This window comes from Xyrauchen texanus, chromosome 27 (genome assembly GCF_025860055.1).
Source record: "Xyrauchen texanus isolate HMW12.3.18 chromosome 27, RBS_HiC_50CHRs, whole genome shotgun sequence".
NCBI lineage: Eukaryota > Metazoa > Chordata > Actinopteri > Cypriniformes > Catostomidae > Xyrauchen > Xyrauchen texanus.
The window spans coordinates 34987854-35004811 of record NC_068302.1 but is presented as its reverse complement, the minus strand read 5'-3'; the positions used below and the strand labels follow the sequence as shown (position 1 = coordinate 35004811).

The following is a 16958-nucleotide window of genomic DNA, read 5'->3' as shown; positions in this document are numbered from 1 at the left end:
AAAGCAACTTTAGCATAGCTATTTGTGCAGGATTGGTTTTCTAAACAGCATTAGAGTTCAGTTCTTTGTATAGTACATCTTTCAGTTCATGTACCGATTCAGATGGGATTGGAATGTTACAGAAAGTCAGTAAAAAGGATAAACAAGACTTATTTATGCAATTAATTATGTAAACGTAACATTTAAGGCTCTCAAGCAAGAGCACATCTTTAGCAGATATGTTTGCAGAAAGTGATAAATGGCTGTATAGGAGAGGTTGTGCGGAAAGATCTAACAGAAGTGATTTGCTTGTGTATTATGCTAATTAACACTCCTCATTTACTGTAAAATAATCTGGTTTCATCAAAATTAGAATAAAGAAAAAACTAATTATGTGCGTTCACACCTGTTGTGAATTTGACGAAAAATGTGCACAAGTACGCAACTAGTAAGTAATTAGTAGTGAATGAGACTCAGTTTTCGTAATTATTTTTTTCCACTCTCATTTCTCTTGGTCCAATGCTGATCAGAGCGGAGCAGATGGCTAATGTCCAGAACACACATAAAGGCTCAGGAAGTGACAGGGCTGACTTCTGGAGGCTGCGCGGTCAAAGGGCCGCCAAGAAGAAAGACATACGAAAGAGCCGAGAGGAGAGTTCTGCTGCCGTCTCCACTCGATTCCCCGCTTACGAGAGGGTGTTGCTCAGAGAAGGTAGGATTTACTAACCAATAAACTGTGAGCCAAATTTCTTTATCTTGCATGTTTACATTAAGAAAGAATGAATTACAAGGGAATACAAGAATGTGACCTTTGTGAACTACCTTGGACCGATTATTAGTCAAATGGATTGCTGTGGACTGTAGGCCATGTAATAAGATTTTTTTTTTTTAATCATGAATTGACAGCCCTAATTTTGTACTAATTCTATATGGTATTCTATACAATATTTACACTGATCAGCCACAAAATTAAAACCACTGACAGGAAGTAAAAAACATTTATTATCTCTTTATAATGGCACCTGTAAAGGGGTGGGATATATTAGGCAGCATGTGAACAGTCAGTTCTTGAATTTCATGTGTTGGAAGCTTGAAAAATGGGCAAGCGTAAGGATCTGAGATTTGATAAGGGCCAAATTGTGATGGCTAGACGACTGGGTCAGAGCAGCTCCAAAACGGCAGGTCTTGTGGGGTGCAGTGGTTAGTACCTACCAAAAGTGGTCCAAGGAAGGACAACCAGTGAACCAGCAACTGGGTCAAGGGCGCCCAAGGCTCATTGAAGCGCATGGGAAGCGAAGGCTAGCCCGTCTGGTCGCGATCCCACAGAAGAGCTACTGTAGTACAAATTGCTGAAAAACATTATGCTGGCCATGATAGAAAGGTGTCAGAACACACTGTGCATCACAGCTTGCTGCGTATGGGGCTGCATAGCCACAGACCAGTCAGATGCACTATGGGAAGAAGGCAGGCCGGCGGAGGCAGTGTGATGCTCTGGGTAATGTTCTGCTTAGAGACCTTGGGTTCTGGCATTCATGTGGATGTTACATTGACACGTACCACTTACCTAAAGATTGTTGCAGACCACGTACACCCCTCATGGTAATTGTATTCTGATGGCAGTGGCCTCTTTCAGCAGGAAAATGCACCCTGCCACGTTCAAAAATTGTTCAGGAATGGTTTGAGGAACATGACAAAGGTGTTGACTTGGCCTCCAAATTCACCAGGTCTGAATCCGATTGAGCATCTATGGGATGTGCTGGACCAACAAGTCTGATCTGTGGAGGTCCTACCTCATAATTCACTGGACTTAAAGGATCTTCTGCTAATGTCTTGGTGCCAGATACCACAGGACACCTTCAGAGGTCTTGTGGAGTCCATACCTCGATGGGTCAGAACTGTTTTGGTGGCATGAGGGAGAGCTACACTATATTAGACAGGTGGTTTTAATGTTGTGGTGTTTGTGTGTGTGTGGCTGGGTGAAATAGAAAAATATACATTATAAATATATATATAATTGAAACCACTATAATCAGTTTGGTAAAATAATGGACTGGATCATTTATGACCAGTTTTGTGTCACGCTGGCACACAAAGTGGCATTAGTCTAATGATTCAGTCTATTCTGTACACTTTGTGGAGAAAGGGGGGTGACATACATTACAGCAGGAATATTTCACCATGTTAAACTGACACAGTGGGTGGCGAACTCATCTTAATGTACTTATCGCTTAGTGCCTGTATTGATTACAGAATTAACAATAAAGCAATGACATTAGTCACATGTCTGAGCAGGCCTGCCTTTCTCAATTACCGCTAATACAAGTCTCTGCATACCCACACAGACAGTAGAGAAAATTAGAATACATTTGAAAAATGAGCTGATCCTAGAGGGATGTGTGAGACACTGTTACTGATAATAAAAAAAATTACCCATTATGTTTGTCTTGATTTATGTGCCAAAAGTCTTTTTCAAATCATCAGTCATAACTTTTCTGTCTCTTTAATTCTTGTCTAATTCCTAGTTAAATGGCTTATAGAGTATATAATGTAACCCATTTTGTATTTTGGTCATTAGCAAAGATGATTGTATTTACTCTGCTTTGAAATCCTGGTTCTAAACCTTGTTTTTTTCCTCCCATAGCTGGATTCAGAAGGCCAGTGGTGCTGTTTGGACCAATCGCTGATGCTGCCAGTGACAAACTGGCCACAGAGCTCCCAGATGAGTTTGTAGTCGCCAGTGAGTCAATGCTACCGTCTCTACAGCAGTACCGTCAATAATGTCTTAAGGGGCAGTCACACTGGATTTTAAACATGCAAAAATATTTTGGACCCTGTAATGAATATTGGCTACAGTATATGATGACATCATGCTCCAGGGCTTCTGTTTTGAATAATAATAAATCATACATTTTTGATGACAAAAGTCAAAATAGCTCCAGTAAATGGAGGTCATTGGAACACAAAGTCTACGGTTACTGCTGCATAAGAATTTAAAATTCCAACATTTTAAAAGCTCATAAAAAAATTACTTTTCTATGTTTTGAAAATTGTGTCTCGTGTAATATGTTGCATTATACATGTTTTTTGACTATGAATATTTATAGATTTATTCTATACTTTTTTTCATCCATTGGCACATCAGAAACAGAACCCAAAGACGCGGGGTCAGAAAAATCGTCTGGTGTGGTTCGTCTAAACACAATTCGACAGCTCATCGAACAGGTAATTGCACAGTATATACACACACACCCAAACTATTTGTAAGTTAATCATTTAAATTTACAATTTGTATAAAAGTTAAACATTTAAGAGTGTTTACACCGCTGGTTATAACTGAGCTACAGTGGGTTTTTGTGTAGTTAAGCTAGTCTTCATCGTCTGTCCAAGTATAAAGGTCAAGTGTCAAAAAAAGTGCTATCAAATGTATTCAAAATGTAAGTTTAGTGTCATAAGCCAAAATGTATTTTTATGCAAAAAAATGCAATTAAAAATAAGCTCTCACAAAAGCTAATAGAGGAGATTATTTCACTACACAAGAAATGCCATGGCTAAAAGTACATTTCCAAGGCACTTTAATTTCCAATAGACAAAGCTGGCAGCACCAAGCAGTGGTCGCACAGAAATCAAAGAATGTTAATGAGTGGGAAGCTTTTGCTCATGAGAAATGTGTAAAAAAAAAAAAAAAACAACAATCGAGAGTCCAAAGCCTGAGAACTCTTACCTGAAACATTTATTTGATGTTATTAAGGGCAATGGATGCTCCACAAATTATTGACTTTAGGGGTTAAATATTTTGTCATGATATTTGTGGAGAGAATTAGTTATTTTATTTTATAATTCTGGTAAACTGAACACTTTGTTCTCAAAATCACTCAAATGTGAATTAAAAACCTACTTTGACTGTTTACTGAGCTTTTAGTTTTAATTCACATCACCAGAATGTATGCACAACACCAAAGCCAATATTGATTTCAATCGGACTAAAACATTTACATGACATTTAAAAAACATGTATTATCAATTTACACTGACTAAAAAAACTTTTAAAGTGCATGTAAGTCTACTGACTGAAATTACATCTTTGTTTTTGTTAAATTAAATATACCTATCTTGTTCGCAGGACAAACACGCCCTCCTGGATGTCACCCCTAAAGCTGTTGACACCCTGAACTACACGCAGTGGTACCCCATAGTCATCTTCTTCAACCCGGACAGCAAACACGGCATTAAGGCAATGAGACAGCGAGTTATTCCCAGCTCTAACCGCAGTGCTCGCAAACTCTACGACCAGGCTCTGAAGCTCAGGAAAACATGCTCTCACCTTTTCACCGGTCAGTCCTGGGCCTTTAGATATGCATTTAGGTGGAGCGATTCTTTATTAAGGGATTGACATATGGGTCAGGGGCATTGATTTTTTTTGCTTTGTTAATAATTTTGTACAGAAGTAACGCTAGATTTACAGTCTTAGTATTAAGTCTTTCACTGATTATAGTGTGATGCTGTTTATTGTAAAGAAATACAAAGTGCAGTAAAGAGAAGCTATCAAATGTAGTGGTTGGTGGATATCAATGAAAATGGATTTTGATGCAGATTTATGTTCAACATCCAGTGGAAAATCAGCAAATGATTAAAGGAGCTGATGGAAACATAGCGAGATAAATAGATCAAGTTAAACTTGAGAGCAGTTGACCCAGATTGAAATGTTTCGATTTTCTCTCTCTTTCTCTCCCTACACTTTTGGTCTGTTAGCTGTTATCGATCTGAACTCTGCTAATGATGCCTGGTACGGCAGTTTGAAGGATACCATACGAGACCAGCAGACCCACGCTGTATGGGTTTCCGAGGGGAAGGTAAAAAGAATGGACAATACTGTATAGTTCTCCACCACCTCTCCACTCTTACTACAATCTAGGGATGGGAATCATAAAGAATTAAACCATTCTGGTTCTACAGTTTCTGTGTCATTATTTGACCAAAGTAAGTTAATTGTCATCGCTTTCTTCAATTGTTTAAATTGCATTATATCTCCATAAAATGCATAATTTCTCAATTAAATATTTTAACCACAAATAGAACACGGCCTAAATATATGTGAATGAGCAAAATCACCCACTCGTTCACTCACCCTCTTTATAGTGAATGACACATAAAGCACTATATAGGGAATAGGGAGCGATTTCAGACAGTTCCTAAGGGAACTAAGCTGTTTAAAGCTAAATGCTGGTTGATTAAAGTTACCTATGGTTGGTCATTGACACGTGGCAGGCGCAAAAAGATAAAACATTCTCGTAAACATGCTTGACAAGTTACGCCGCATCCGTTCTGCCGCCGCTCTCATTGAAAATCAATAGGAAACTTGTAGGTGCAACATAACATGTAAAACCGCTTTTATATGCTACTAATAGATAGTTTCTAATTCTATGATGCTGCTTGATTTATACGGGCCTTTTCTATATTTTATTTGTAAATATTTGTGCAATAAATGTTAACGTTACATGATATGCAAGTCTGTAACGCTTATTCCATGGTTTACATTACCGTCTGTTTGTGTCTGTGTTTGAATCAAGCCATTATGTTGCATTATATTATCCTTTATCAATATTAGATCTATAATGTTTGTAACATTAGTATTATTTTTCTGATTATATAAGCAGCCACACAAAAGCCAAGCCTCCTTGGTCCTAAATGCATCTGTGACACTAGTGCTCAAGTCTGGTGCGTGTCTGTGCTGTCTAAATTAAGATAAATAAAGAATGTACAGTAAAAACTTAGAACCCAATTTTTTTTTTTAATAATATGAATCATTTTAAAATAATCGAATCAAATCATGATCAAATTTCAGATTTCAAGATGTATCAGAATCGTTAGGTAAAGAATCGTAATTGAATTTAATCATTGTCCCTACAAATATTTACACCCCTAAAACATCATAAAAATCATTCAGTTCCAGAATATTTTTGGATTAAGAACCAGTTCTCAATTCCCTACCCTTCTGCAACCCAACTTTCTCTTAATGGGATGTTTCTCCCCAAAATGGAAATTCTCTCATCATTTACTCACCCTCATGCTATCCCAGATGTGTATGACTTTCTTCTGCAGAACAAAAACAAAGATTTTCGAAAAATATTTCAGATTCTGTAAATCTGCAAGTGAATTGTGACCAGAACTTTCAAGCTCCACAAATCACATAATAGCAGCATAAAAGTAATCAATATGACTCTAGTGGCTATATAAGCTATATAATATGTGTTGGTGAGAAACAGATCAATATTTAAGTCCTTTTTTACTATAATTCTCCATTTTCACCTGCACATTCTGAAAGTGAAAGGGGAAATATGTAGTAAAAAGGGATTGAAATATTGATCTGTTTCTCAACCAAAGTGACTGCTTCACGTAAAGACATCTGTTAAACCACTGGAGTCGTATGGATAATTTTTATGCTACCTTTATGTGATTTTTGGAACTTCAAAATCTGGCCACCATTCACTTGCATTGAAAGGACCTACAGAGCTATAGAGATATACTTCTAAAAATCTTCATTGTGTTCACTAGAAGAAAGAAAGATGAGTGTATGACAAGAGAACTTTTATTTTTGGATGAACTATCCCTTTAACACAACATTTTAAGACATTTCTTTACTTTTAAGACGCCCTCATTCACATTTTCCCACTTTATCTTTCCCAGTTTTCCTCAACATTTGCCTTAAAGCTAAACTGGTGGTTTATCTACACTTCTTACTCTGTATTTTTGTCTTGTTTTCCAGTAAAAATATCAAAACATCCTTAAAAAAGACAAGTTATGTTGAGAACCAGAATGGCGTAAGATATTAGTCATTTTTAGACAAATCTAACCAAATGTAGCATGCTTGAAACAAACAACTTTTTGCCTATTAGGTAAGAAAAATTACTTTTTGCTCTTTGAATTAAGTTTGGCAAATAGTTTTTCTTGTTTTAAGCATAAACTTAAACAAGTAACAGTACATTTGTTAGATTTCTCTGTAAACGAGACTGCTCAAATAAATGTAATTTGTTTTAAATTATTATTATTAAGTTGTTTCGAAGTTTTCTGCTGGAAAACAGGAAGACAATAAAAAGTGTGTAGTTAAACTCATGGTTTATCTAATGCATGTGTACCTTTTCTGAAGTTCTAGTAGTCATCCCTCCTATTTTTTTCTGTGCTTTTACTGTTCATCATTCTTTGGTGGTGCTCTACAGCTTTCGTTCTTTTTTTCTGTTTGTGTTTTTTTTTTTTTCACTCCTCTCTGTACACAAGATCCATCATGTGTCTCTTTTAGCTGGACGGGACAGAGGGCGACCTTGATCTCCATGACGACCGCATGTCATATCTCTCGGCAATGAGCGCTGACTATCTTAGCATGGACAGCCGGCTGACCAGCGACTACGATGACACGGCGGACGAGGGCGGGGCTAACACCGATAACGAAACGGATGAACCGCTCAACCTCCAGCGGGTGTCTGCCATTAGCCGCTCCTCTGAGCCAGTCATGCCAGAGGAGGTTAGACACACTCACACACACACACACACATTTACCTAGCTAAATAACAACATACAGTAGAATTATATTGTTTTTACATAAGGGTAGTTGACTAGAAGTACTTGAAGTTAACAAGTCATGTGGTACGACATGCTAATGTCCATCTTAAACTTTTTTTTAAACAACATTTTGCTAATTTAAATGTAATTATTAACCATGCAGATTTTCTGAAGTGATATACTGCATGGAATATTTGTACTTATAGAAATTAATTTGATAATTTTGACCATTTAAAATAAGGCAGAAAGACAAAAAGGTGTTAAAAAAAGGTGTAAAATAGTAAAAATGCACTTTCCTTTGTACACATATATATACTTTAACCTAAAATATTTATGTTGATTAAAAAAATAAAGTCCATTTGACATTTTTAACATGGACAATAACTATCCATAATGCTAATTAGAATTACTACAGACTAACATTCACCTTAATCTTACCCCTAAAAGAAGACTTTTTGCATTTTTAGAATTTTATAAACCATTTATTTTATTTATGAGTTATCTGTCCAATTGAGGACGTTCCCAGATGTCACCAAAGGGATGTTTTTGTCCCTAAAGCCAGACACATAAAATCAAGCACCACTTTAAACTGGACATGCCACGCAAGGCTTGAGAGTGTACATGTACACACACACACACACACACACACACACACACCTGAAAACATACACATTAACGTGTAGATATACACACTGCCCCACCTAGATACATGTTGGGCTGATTCCACCACATGCACATTGTTCGATACTAATTCCAAAACACCATCAGCTGCCGTCATTTACGCTTGAGTCAATTACTCCCGAGGAGACACACATGCATACTGACACATGCATCTTCCACAGTGATGGGCTGAGAGGCTGTATACGCATTGGCATCTACACAAGTAAACATGCTTGCTGCAGCGGCACCTCTCGCAGTTGCATAGGTCAGCACAAAGTCTGCTGTGTCCGAAAGACGGCAGAGGTCAAGTTAGCAGGGAAATGCACTGTATGTATCCCTTTCTCACGTCCTCTCAATGAGAATAAGACACCAGCACAATTTGGTGGATGCATTGCATGCAAGAAGTGCATGAGAACAAGTTTACATGTCAAAAGTTGACAAAAAAGGCAAAACATTTAGTGCGCCTGAGAATGCACAAAGCAGACTCTTCTGCTCTCTTGTGTTTGACTTTGGAACTACAACATTCAACAATCTTGAAAATACTCTGGCTATATTCAGAATAGCACACTAACATACTATTGTGTGTATTTTGTGAACAGTATGCACATTTTCTATATGCATTCAGTACCTGCATGACCTGATATATTTTCCAAAATGTGCCATATATAACCGAGCATACTGCACAGAATATTATATTTCTCAATGCAAAGCACTAGACTTTCAATTCCAGAGTCACTAATGAACTGGAAGTTATAGAAGTTGTCATTTTTAGCATAATTTACACAAAATTAAATAAAAAAATCTGTTCCTAAGATAACTGGACGCCACTCATATGCAACGTGATGAGGTCATGTGACAACAATATGGCATACTACTGTTTAAAATGTATAACAATTAAAAAATATATATATTATTTTAAATAGCAGGAATTATTTAAATCCAAAGCATTCTACATTATTGGCCTAACTTTTTTAATGCTGGCTGGATGTGTTAAGGCAAAACAGTCCCTTCTGTTTGCTTGCTTTACTGTGTGCATGTAAGAATACATTGCCATCTTTCTGAATCGTGCTTGCTCCACAGATCCTGAGGAAGTCAAGTCCAGAGATTCGAGGTCGTATCCGCAGGGTGGGCAGCAGAGAGATGCTGAGTGAGTCGAGTCCCCCCTTAATGTCCACCTTCCTGCCTGACCCTGCGAAGGTGAGCTAATGTCATCCTCTTCAATGTTTTTTGTGAAATGAATTGTGAAAACAATTTTTTGTTTGTGTAACTGTAAAAGTTTACTAAATTTAGCCTTAAAGGTATTTTTTCCTCATTAAAAAAGTTTAACTCTTATTTTGAAACATATGTATTAAATAATGAACAATGACATGAGATGAGGAATCCAGTCATATCAGTAACCTTATAAAAGCTGTTTTATTAGAGAGGGTCTCCTCATGGGGCTGCCATGTTGGAGTCATATACTACTCACTTAATATCAGTAACCGTCCTGTTATTGGACACTTTCACCTTATGGATTAAAGTTATCAATCTTTAATTGCTGACTGTGAATAGTGAATTTCTACCATGGCATCTGTAACTGAAAACTATTGATTTTAAATGATGTTGCATCCAGGCCGCTAAGTGCCATTGTAAGACTAAGATGGCATCAACAAATAAGTAACTGAGTGCACTTTTAAACAAAAATATGTATTTAAAATGTAGTCTTTTCTGGGAAGATTTCTTGAAATAGTAGGTCAGGAAGTAAGGACATTTTAAATAAATGTATTTAATAAATTAAAATATTTATTATAAATCATGTATTTTTAAGTGTGGAATACCTGTCTATGCTTCTTTAAGGGACTTGATGACACAAAACTTTGCATTAAAGAGCATACAATCACTCTGAACTTGAAAGATGATAACATAACATAACTCTTCCCCTGACTGCACCCTGCTTCACAGAAGAACGGTCTGATTTGGCGCAACCATTTTTCCAGCAGTTCAGAATCTTCTCGCAGCAGCTCAGTGTCACATTGTGGTATGAGTCAAAATAGAATCAGTGTTGTGCCAAGGTATTAGAGTTTATTCGAAAGCAACTGTCAAAATCTAGTTGATTTCGAATAAATTGTGCCAGACATTAAACAATGACCTTGATGTATGAAAAAATAGATGTTAATTTGTCATTCGTGGCAAGTAGTTTTTATCATTTACCAGTGTTTTTTGAAAAATAAATGCAGCAATTGGTATTTGAGATTTTACTAGTAGGTAGTGTTGTTCCTTTGTTGTTTTTGTGTTTGGTAGCATGCTGCGCAATGTAATCACATGCATTTAATAATTTTTTGTTACCCATAGAGGGACAATTTCATAAAATGTTTCCTCTAATGGGCTTTTCACACTTGAAATTATTAATCCAGGCTTAATTGTATCCCTGGTTTAATGTTGCGTGTTTCACACCGTTCATACTTTATCTTCGGTTATCAATTAATCTTGGGTTGTCGAGATTCAAGATTTCACACTGTACATTTGTAAACCCTGAATTAACATACTTATGTAAATATTTATGTGGTTAAAACGTTAAAAACTGCTTGGCCATCTGTGAAAATGTCAATCTTTTCTGGTTGTCTTAAATCGTCTAGAACATCCTGCTCAAATAATACAGCCTCTTCATGTATCCAGCTAATGCATTTGGTATGAACAATTTGAACAGTTTTCTTTAGAGACTGAGGGCCCTATTTTAAGAGTGCAAACGTTATGTGTAAGGCAATGCCTTAAGTCATAAGTGCAAAGTCTGGCCATGAAGTTTTGGTATTTTCACCCAAGCATGCACTAAGTCCAGGCGCAATTGGGTTTGGTGAAATCATGCGTGCAACGTGCAAAAGGCTGGACCAAGTGCAATTTAATTCTGAGGTTCTTTTCCGGTTATTCCAGCATCTGCATCCTATTTTATAGTCCATTCCCTTAAGAACTAATACTTTAAACAAAGATAGCACATTCATTTGAAGTTGGTAGTGTAAATGGACTGTATACAATTAATAAAAATAATAGAAATATGGACTTGCGTTCGTTCGCTGCATTAACTGCGTCCTTGATGAATGCCAGGCAGGGACGTATTACCGACCGGGCCAATGGGGCCAGTGCCCAGGGGCCCTTGACTGCCCAGGGGTGCCCTGGGCTTTAAGACAGCGCGATCTACTTTGGTGATTTTTTTTTTCTTCTCAAATCTTCTACGTGTGTGATTGTCAGGGACTTAATTTGATGTTCCACTATATTTTGGACTTTGGACTGTTTTTTTATTTATTACCAGCTGCTGGTGGAATCTCCAAACTACAAATGCAGGAACTGAATTTGAGCTTTGCTCTGAGTTAAGAGTGGTATTGAAATGTCTTAGCGCAACAATCTAATACTTATGGAAATAGCAAATTGTGTTTTGCTTCACTTCATTTACATACAATACACCCACAGTTTGTGCTCCATGAAAATTGCACTTAAAATTAGCTCTCCCACGAAAATTGGATAAGATGTTGTGCACGGTCGTAGTGCGTAGCACTATGCTTGTGCACTCACAAAAATAGAGCCTTAAAACTAAGTACAGTGTGTGATAGCTTCTGCTATGGTACAAAGTGCATAATATTAAATGAGGGAACCACTGAGGCAGTTTCAGATTTGTTTCCGATGTTGTTAAACAATTCCGTAACAATTTAGCGCTGCATTGTTTCACATTATATACATTTGTCACCCACAAAAGTGATGATAACCCCCTTTCAAAATTTTTGTAAAACGTTGTTAAAACAGGCATTTATCCTGGATTTAAAAAAAATAGAAAGAAAAGAGTAGTGTAATGTGATAAGCTCTTGACATAATTTTACTTGCATATTAAATGGTCTTTCAGGTAAAAATGCTGTCTCAAGGCGAGGTGCCGCGGCGGCAATACGACCCCTCTCGAAACTACGATTCTCGTTCAAGCAGCCCCGCGAGCAGCAACCACCCACGCATCCAGGACTCTCCTGCAAAATCCAAGCCCCTGCCACCCCCCACGCCACTCAAACCTACCTTCGTGTCCCACAGCTCCAGAGGCCTACTAAACAGCCCCCCAGTACGGGACAATGAACCCCTGGAGAAGAGTCATGAGGATCCGTCTCATAGATCATTCCTGGGCAAGGTGAAGGCCTTTGAGCAGATGGATCACTTTGCTCGGTCACAGAGAGTCCTGGAGCTCCATGAGGCCCAGAATGCCAGGGTGAGATTTCATCATCACTAAAAGTATCATAAAAGTAGTCTGTGTGACTTGTGCATCAAATTCCATGTCTTCTGAAGGCATATGATAGGGGTTGGTGAGAAACAACACAAATGTAATATATTTTAAGGGCAAGCAAAATCCTCTGGCAACTGGTTGGCAGTGGGCAGAATGAATACACAAATGTTAAGTGATAATCATAAATGGCTACCTTTATCTATTAGCTATAAGAAAGTTAGTGCCAACATCACATAATAAAATACATTTTGATGACTAGGGTTGGGAACAGAGAACCAGAACTGGTTACCAGAACTGGATATATATATCGTAATTGCGTGATTTTTGTGACTTTCAGGTCTGTTAACGGTTTCAAAATGAATGACTATAAAGAGTCAGTTCTTTTGAATCTTCAGCTGCAACATACAGTGCTTCAAGTGAAGTCTGATTACCAAACGAATGACTCATGAACAGTGTTTTTTGTTTTGCTTTTATCTACATTGCAACCAGTGTAATACAGTTTCTAAATAAATGACTCTTGTGAGCCGGTACTTTATAGTGAATCAAAAACTCTTTAGTCACAGTTTTCAGTCTGAATTTGATCGTAATCAGTGGCATTTAAAAAAATAAATAATCTGCTCTGTTAAAATCAACAATTATTTCATCATTTGGCAACAGATTGCTGAGGGCAGTATATGCAATGAAAATTGCATTTATTTTCAAACATTTCTTAAAATTCAAAAAAATGATAATGGAACAGTTTTTATTAGGGTTAGGGTTAAAACAGTGTTTTAGACCGATGAATTAACTTTTGTGTCAAAAATGCTAGTTGTTTTTAGTAAATTAAGTTTATCCAATTTTATTGTATCTCGTCTCTGTGGCAACAAGGCATTTAAAACCAGGTCATACTTGTAGAGGCTAATGTGATATATAATGTGCCCAGTTTTTTATTGCTCCTTCTCTCCTGATGGGGTTGCTAACAACTGGAGTGTTTAAAATTCCTTTTCTGTCAAAATATTCTTATAAGTAATACTAATATGTTGAAATTCTCTGTATTCTCAGTTGGAAATTGCTCAGAAACATCCAGACATCTATGCTGTCCCCATGAAATCTCAAACACTGGACCACAACAGGCCACAACCTATTGGGTAAAAACCAATAACCTATTGATCTCATTGTTCAAGATATTTCTTCTGGTACTTCTGCTGTATTGATCACAAAGCTGCTTGTTTTCAAACTTTTTTAATTAATAGAAACTAGGAGTGTCAATGGACTAAAAGAATTAATTGCAATTTGTTGGTGATTCAAGATTCAAGAACTGTATGTTCTTATAAAAACAATAAAAGATGTTGGAGTTGTTGAATTAAAATAAGAAATATGTCTGATTACATGTCGTACATCTTGATTTGTAGCCGTTTTTAAATACTTTATTAAAGGGATATTCCACGTTCATTACAAGTTAAGCTCGATAGACAGCATTTGTGGCATAATATTGATTTCTACAAAAAAAATTTAGACTTGCACCTCCTTTTTGAGACTTACAATGGAAGTGAATGGGGCCAATCTGTAACTATTAAGATACTATTGCAAAAGTATTGCCACAAGATGTAAACAATATGCATGCTAACATGATTTTAGTGTGATAAAATCGATTAACCTTTTTTGTGTAAATTTATATCCAAATTTACAACTTCGTTGCCATGACTATGTAATGACTGTAAAAAATATGATTTAAACAACTTTACAGCTCAAATAATACATGAGTTTTAACAGAAGAATGAATGTAAGTGCTTTTAAAAAACTATCCAGGGTGTCTATTACTAAGTGCAAACAGCCCATCTTGGTGGCAGAGGCTGGTTACACTAACTCCGCCCACCACTGCTCAAGACAGCCACGACAGATTTATTTGGGGTCCACCGCCAATCAAATGAAGGTGGTCATATTTTAATTTTACACAATTGGGCAGAGATATTAAACTGGTTAATGGGATAGACATGAGATTGGATAACTAAGGGACTATTTGAGCTCCAATTGACTGGTAGAAACACAGAATTTTACTACAAACTACGCCCCCATATGCAGCTGTAGTAACAACAGTATGTGTATGTGTTGTCACGCTGGAGATCCGGGTTCGAATCCCACCCTTTGACATACTTTTCCCCATGTCGCTACTTCTATAATATTTCCTATAATACTACTTATAGTAATAAATAAAAGAGACACAGTGAAGGTTGGGGTGTAAATTTAACCATGGTTTTACTGTAGTGATATTGTAGTAACCATGTGTATTGGTGGAAACTATATAGTCCTGATGGACTAACCTTGGTGTTACTATAAGAGTATCTGTCTGCCTCTATTTGCACTAGAGTGCAAATAGCATCTAACACTATTTGAACTTAATGCAAAGAAGATGCTTTTTACACTTGGTGCAAATAGCCTTTGCCAATATTATATGCTTCACATTTCAGTTTAATCTCTCCAAAAATTGTCCCCATTCACTTCTACTGAAAGCACCTCACTGTAACTTCGATTTTTGCTTTTTTAAAAGAAGGGATGAGTCAAAATGTTTTTTGTAGTAATCAACATTATGCCACAAATGCTGTCAATTGAGCTTAACTTGTAATGAACCTTGAGTATTCCTTTGAATTTTATTATTAAAATGTCATTTTAAATAATTGCATTTTATGGCCTCCTGGTTGAGAACAAAACTTGCAGACATATATCCGTGTCCTTTCTCAACACTTTTGTGTTTGTATCCAGCTCCATTGCTCAACCAGAGCCTCAGACCCCTCCTTGCAAGCTGCCATACACAGAGAGCCGCCTACTCGGCCCCAGCGAGGAGCCGGGGAGGAGTTCCGGCAGCAACTGGGCGAGCAGACCAAGCGTGGCTATTATACCAACACACAACAGTATCAGGACACAGAGCTGTAGTTGATCTGCCTCAGCTCACTGCACAGCTTCACCATTCCACTGGGGCTGCACCAGCCTTGCACCAAAACTGCTGCTGACTTCGAAGCCCCTTTGCTTTTAAGTTTCCCACACGTATCTTTCTTTTTCACTTCAAAGAAGTTAAACTTTCTGTCCGTGTGGATAGGATCTCATTCTTTTATTCTCATCCTTGTTTTTTTATATACAGTATTTGCATCAGTTTTGTTTCCTCTGTTTGATCTGTGAACCATATTATCTTGCCTATGCAAATTTTCAGTTTCTGCAATGCAACTGAAACTTCTTGCCATGAATCACTCCATGAAAACCTTTTGTGTGCTACAAGCCAGCTTTTTGTTACTCTTTCTTTTTATAAGCCTGATGAAGCAAAAGGTCTCTTAAAAAGTCACTCTTTAAGGTTTATACTGTCTTTGCATTCCTTCATTTATGATCATGTGTGTATATGATGTATGAGACAATACACTGGATTTTGTTACAATGTTTTGAAGTGCCTTTTACTTTATGAATAATATTGGAGGTTAAAAGGACTTGACAATCCAGCCCTCTGGACAATATTTTGCTGATTACAGCTCCAAGGAAAAACAGGGAAAAAGTTCAACACCAAAACCCTTAAAACCGTATGCCGTTCACCCATAATCCTCAATGTAGCAACAGCAACGAGAAATGAATTGTTTCCAAATGGATGCTTCACAAATCAGGTTGATGCTGGTAGGTTTGATTGATAACTTGTGTTTGAATTGCTGTTGTCACAGTTTGTCTAATTTCAACCTCACCACATTATGTTTTAAACATGCTTGATTGTACTCTATGTTGGTTTGCTTTACCGCCACATATTGGTTCAAAGTGCTTCTAAAACCTGTTGATGGCTTCCACTGTGTGAGGATCTCGCACTGAGAGAATATTGACTGGACGTTCACGTTCAGGTCTACTGTGGCATTTCACTTTACTACACCAAATAAAATAAACTATATTGACATTTTCGGCTTAGATTGTGTGCTTTCCATTCATCCAAAAGGAAGTGTTGGGAACCAGTGGGCCATAGGCTATAAATTACATAGACCCATTTTTTCTGAGTTCAAGGGTACTAAAGTTAAAGGGGTCATAACATGCCTTTTTTATTATTTTAACATTCTTTGGGGTTTACTTATAATACTAGTAAAGGTTTTTGCACAAATAACAGTCATATATTTATAAAACATGATTATTTCCCACCCTCATTTTGACCCTCTGTTGGAAACACTTGGTTTTCCGTGCTGATTCTCCTTTGAGACTTGACAGTAAACTGCCACTGTTGTGATTGGCTCTCTGCTCTTGACTGACCTGCTATTTCTACTTACTATATCACTGCTCAACATTAGCGGGCATGTTACATAAGTGATATGGTAAAATAGGCATTGATGTGTTTTGAAGACAGTCAGATGCAAATGTACCACAGTGTGACATCACAATGTGGAGGAAGTAGAGAATGATTTGTTTGGCAGCTTGTTTTCAAGAAATGCTCTTTTTGCAGCAAGGAGGACGTTTTGAGTTCTGAAACTTAGTGTATTTTTATAGTACAATGACCTCTTATACACTGATGAGCCAAAATATTATGAACACTCACGTGTAA

At 37.1% G+C, this 16958-nt stretch overlaps 1 protein-coding gene across 1 annotated transcript in view; it reads left to right on the top strand.

Annotated features, from left to right (window-relative positions):
- The window catches only part of LOC127620718 (tight junction protein ZO-2-like), a 59439-nt gene extending 43113 nt beyond the window's left edge, over window positions 1–16326 (top strand). The window contains 11 exon segments of the mRNA XM_052093919.1: window positions 510–691; window positions 2621–2716; window positions 3122–3201; window positions 4100–4310; window positions 4729–4829; window positions 7274–7495; window positions 9274–9390; window positions 12062–12409; window positions 13466–13551; window positions 15164–15248; window positions 15251–16326. Of these exon segments, the coding sequence (XP_051949879.1) occupies window positions 510–691; window positions 2621–2716; window positions 3122–3201; window positions 4100–4310; window positions 4729–4829; window positions 7274–7495; window positions 9274–9390; window positions 12062–12409; window positions 13466–13551; window positions 15164–15248; window positions 15251–15334 (1612 nt within the window). The 3' untranslated portion in view covers window positions 15335–16326.
- Window positions 16327–16958: the final 632 nt, after the last annotated feature.